The sequence below is a fragment of the Crocuta crocuta genome, unplaced genomic scaffold (assembly GCF_008692635.1).
Source record: "Crocuta crocuta isolate KB4526 unplaced genomic scaffold, BGI_CrCroc_1.0 scaffold528, whole genome shotgun sequence".
Taxonomy (NCBI): Eukaryota; Metazoa; Chordata; class Mammalia; order Carnivora; family Hyaenidae; genus Crocuta; species Crocuta crocuta.
In genome coordinates, this window is record NW_027530010.1 from 2,550,481 (window position 1) to 2,554,697 (window position 4,217).

General features: G+C 48.1%; 1 protein-coding gene across 1 annotated transcript in view; it reads right to left on the bottom strand.

Moving 5' to 3' along the window:
* The window catches only part of LOC144231672 (ETS translocation variant 3), a 13,754-nt gene that overhangs the window by 8,340 nt on the left and 1,197 nt on the right, over positions 1 to 4,217 (bottom strand). The window contains exons 2-3 of the mRNA XM_077764215.1: positions 3,831 to 4,068; positions 2,500 to 2,615 (exon numbers count right to left, since the gene is read on the bottom strand). Coding sequence (XP_077620341.1) covers positions 2,500 to 2,615; positions 3,831 to 4,068 — 354 coding nt within the window. The remainder of the gene's footprint in view (positions 1 to 2,499; positions 2,616 to 3,830; positions 4,069 to 4,217) is intronic.

Genomic DNA, 4,217 nt, shown 5'->3' on the forward strand with positions numbered 1-4,217 from the left:
CTCCCCACCCCCCCACCCTCTGCTCCACCCTGACAGATAATCATTTTTACTGGCATCTTCTGTACCTTCCCAATGTTTCTTATGCAAAAGCAGTAAACAATAAAAATACTCATTCAATAATGTATTTCACAGAATGCTTTGATAAAGACAAAGCTCGAGACACTGTAAACAGAAGTACTTCCAATACTATCCACATGTTAAGCACTCTACCCTAAACCATCAACAGTGAGGGGGACTGCAAGGAAGGGAAAAGAGCGCTCACTTTGCTGTTTACTCTAAGTTTCTGTGTTATTTGGGAGTGTTACCATCAGCATCTCCGGTTTCTTAAAAGTACACACACATTACCATCTGGACATGATCTCTCTGACGTACAACATCAAAACCCACAGGGCTCTGCTACTTAGAGTGCTTTCCACATTTCACGCTGTTACTCCGAATTGTGTTAGATCTCCTATATCTGATCTCTGCCACTAAACTGTAAGTTCTTTGAGAGAAAGAACTCCTCCATAATCTTTTCGTCTTTCGGACTTAACATATTACTTGTTGAGCAAATGAATGAATCCCAATTTGGGGGAGGAAAAATATGACCTACTGAATAAGAGTGAGTTTCAGTAGCTCAGGAACTGTTTCCTGAGGAATTGTTCAACAGGTAACTGTACTCACCCTGCCCTTCAATCTCAGACTCTGGTGTCATCCGTAATTTTAGCATTTATAACATGTGACTATGGAGACGTACAGTTTAATGGGCTGGGAGAGCTGAATAATTCATAAAAACACCCAGCAGAAGTACCTCCATTAAGCAGTTGTTCACTAAATGTGACATTTCTCCGTCATCGTGAAAGTTAAACCTGAAACGAAATTTGGTCTCTCTGGGTAAAAGTTCTTTATGACCTGAGGACTCCAGCTCTTTGGAGTTATCTGTACCCAGGACGTATGCGACCAAGTGGTACACACAAACAAACAAACAAAATGCATACTTTTGCTTCCTCTGTGACTAATCGTCATTTGATTAGGGTCCTGAGTTTAGTTAAGGATCAAGGCTGGATCGACTGCTTTCATCTGGGAGAAGAGGCTGTGCTAGGCCATTACTGCTGGGCTAGCAGCCCAGAGACCTCACAGAGTGAGGGTCCAGATTCTCCTGCCCTGGAAAAGCATTGAACTCCCAAGGGCTAATGGATGTGCCCCATTCCAGGCTCTCCAAGTGGCTGGCCTTCTGGGTTTTCAATGGACAAAAATGGGTCATAACAAAAGCAGTGAACCCTTTTTGGGGCAGGAGGTATGGAAAACCAACAAATTCTTCAAAACTGCTGGTGTGCGCACCCACAGTCTCAACTCCTCTAGGTGCGCAGAAGGGGACAAGAGTGAAAAACAGAAGGAACAGGATTCCAGTGGCGAGAATAGGTCTGATTGCCTAACACCTCTCCCTCAGGCACAAGGAAAGAAAACAGGTTGTAATTAGAGAGACGCATTCCAATACCACTTTTTTTTTTTTTTTTAACACACGCCCCAGGGACGGGAGGGAGTGGCCGAAGGAGAGCCTGGACTGTGGGAGGAGCTCGGGCTAAAACTGCCCTAACTTGTTGTGCGCAGTAATTAGCCATCTATGATGGATCTCAGTGTTATATCCTCTCGGCCACACCCCCGCTCTGATTTTTCAAGTTTCTTCCAACTTTTCTCCGAGAACTCAGAATTTGCAGAATTATAAATCAGACTTCTCTGCCTTAACACCCAATGCCACAAAAGCAGAGTACTGGTGGGCTGGCCAAAAACTAGTTAAGTACAATGTTTTCTTGGACGGGGAGGGAGAAGACTTGTATCTGAAACAAAACAAAACCGAGCCCCTTCTGAGAGAAGGGGCTTTCTGCGTGGGCAGAAGCGGACCTCAACCCTTTGTGAGGGGCGGCCACGGAGAGCGGTTAGAGGGGAGTCTAGAGGGAGCCCTGCTGCACTTAAGAGGAAAGAAGGCCAAACAACCCCAGATCTCAGCCTCCGAAGAGCTGCTGGTGCAGATCAAAGACGCAGCTTTTCACTGCAAACACCCGAACCTCCTCTCCTGTGATTAAGGATGCTGTGGTTTTGATGATATTCGCTTGATAAGGGAGAGCTTGGTAGTTTCATAGAAAATCGGAAGTGTTTGTAGAAACGGCCCCGTCTATGAAAGGGATGCTGGGCAGGGTGTTAACACTGAGTTCTGAACTGAAAGATGAACACAAATCCACGGAACATGGCTCCTGAAGAGGACAGGGCAGGAGTAACTGGGAGATGCAAACAATACGCAGAAAAGGGAACCGAAGACACAACTAAACAAATCTCTGATGCCACAGAGCCCTCCACTCCCTGTGCGGGACAAACAGGGAGACCCAAGCAACACCCGGGGGGGCAAGCCCCCTGATGCCAGTATTTCCAAAACTCCTTCAACATGCCAGGTCTTAGACTCAGGCTTTTAAAATTCTTTCTCAATTCAAAATCCATTCCCCACCGGAACGGTCCGCCTCTTACCACTTGATCGAATGTTGATGAATGGGTAGTTGGGCATCACCAGCTTGTTGAAGTTAAATTTGTAAGTAAATCTCTTCCCTTTGGTTTTATGAAGGATTCTCTTGTTGTAATAGTATCTGTAAAAACAGGAATATGTGTCAACTTACCTTCCAGCCATGGACAGTTTTTGATACACTTAGGGAACCACTCAGACGAACAGTTCCTGCTCTGAATTACATGGAAAACATTACTATCATTCTGCAGCCTGGCCTTCGGGTTAGGGCTGGGACACCTATGAGCTTACGGTTCCCATTCCATTTTCAAGCTAAGTTCTGGTCCCCGGCCAGAGCTTTACAACAACCATTGCACTTTCAGATCCTGAACACCTATCGTGGTCCCTGTTACTTTTTGTTGTCCGTCACTCTACACTTTCAATCCCATAGTCCATTTCCTTCCTGTGCCACTGTGCGTCGCTGCCTTGCCCAGGCAGGGGCAGACTGGTCTCCTGGGAGACCTGATAAGGCTGGTCTGGTGGCCTGAGCACAGAGCGCAGACCCAGAAACGCAGAGCTGTTTGCCGGTGGCAGGTCGGACGATCATGTATCCTGATCTGGGAACAAGCTGTTGGCCTGGCCTGCTGCACTCTCACAAGGATGTGAGCGGCTCTAACACAGCTGCCGTGGATTTGACATTCAAGGTCACTATGGAAGAAAGGCAGGGGCTTCAATGGACCCCGAAGCTCTGGCACCGCATCTATTCAGCGGCACAGGTTACAAACTACCTTCTGACCCCTTGAGGGCTAACTGACAAGGGGAAACACAGAATCCCAGAAAGCTTGAAGTGGTCAATCTTGAGACCTGCTGGAGCAACCTTTGGACAATGGAGCTCCCAGATATGGGTCCGGAACAGTGAGGTCAGCACCGTTCCGTGAGCCCTCCTTCCATGAGCCCGCCTCACTTTCCCATTCCTTCTAGGAGAGCCTAAAGAGAGAAATTCTAACCACTTTTTAACAGGGAAGTCTAAACTCATCCTTTGCATTCTAAATGAGGTCCAATCTGTGTTTCACCACACACCCTCGCCCACTGCCGAGCAGCCTCGGCTGTCTGTCAGGATCCGATGCCAACCACGTTGGAATTCCCTCCTACATATAACCAAAGATATGCCTCTTCCCTCCTGTTCCTGTGCTACTCAGACTCAGCAGCTCTTCTACTCCCACTTTAAAGCTACACATTATTATTCACTTAGGTAGCACAGTCTCTTACCACCTGACACCCTTTTTATCCAACATTCACCAAACTGCATAGCCTCCTTGCAATCTGTTAACACAGTGGATCTGGGGATCCTTTCCCTCACCTGAGGGCCCGGCTCAGCTTGTCGTAATTCATCTGTGGCTTGCACTTCCTGCGGCCCCAGAGGCGGGCCACCTCGTCCGGGTCCTTGATGACAAACTCGCCGTACTCGCCCTGCTGCCAGGCGATGACATGGCGGAACTCTTCCTTCTGCAGCAGCTCCAGGATGAAGTGCCAGAGCTGGATCTGCCGGGAGCCGGGGGACGACTCGGTTTTGTAGGCCCAGTCGGGAAACTGATACCCTTTAACGTGAAAAGGGCAAGATCAAGGTGGTCAGGAGTTAGGTACATACCGATCAGTACCCCTGACTGCACATTCTGACGCTCAGAATCTCTAGAGTGCTGTGCAAACATGCCATAAACACCCCTCCGGTCAGCCAGGGCTAACCACG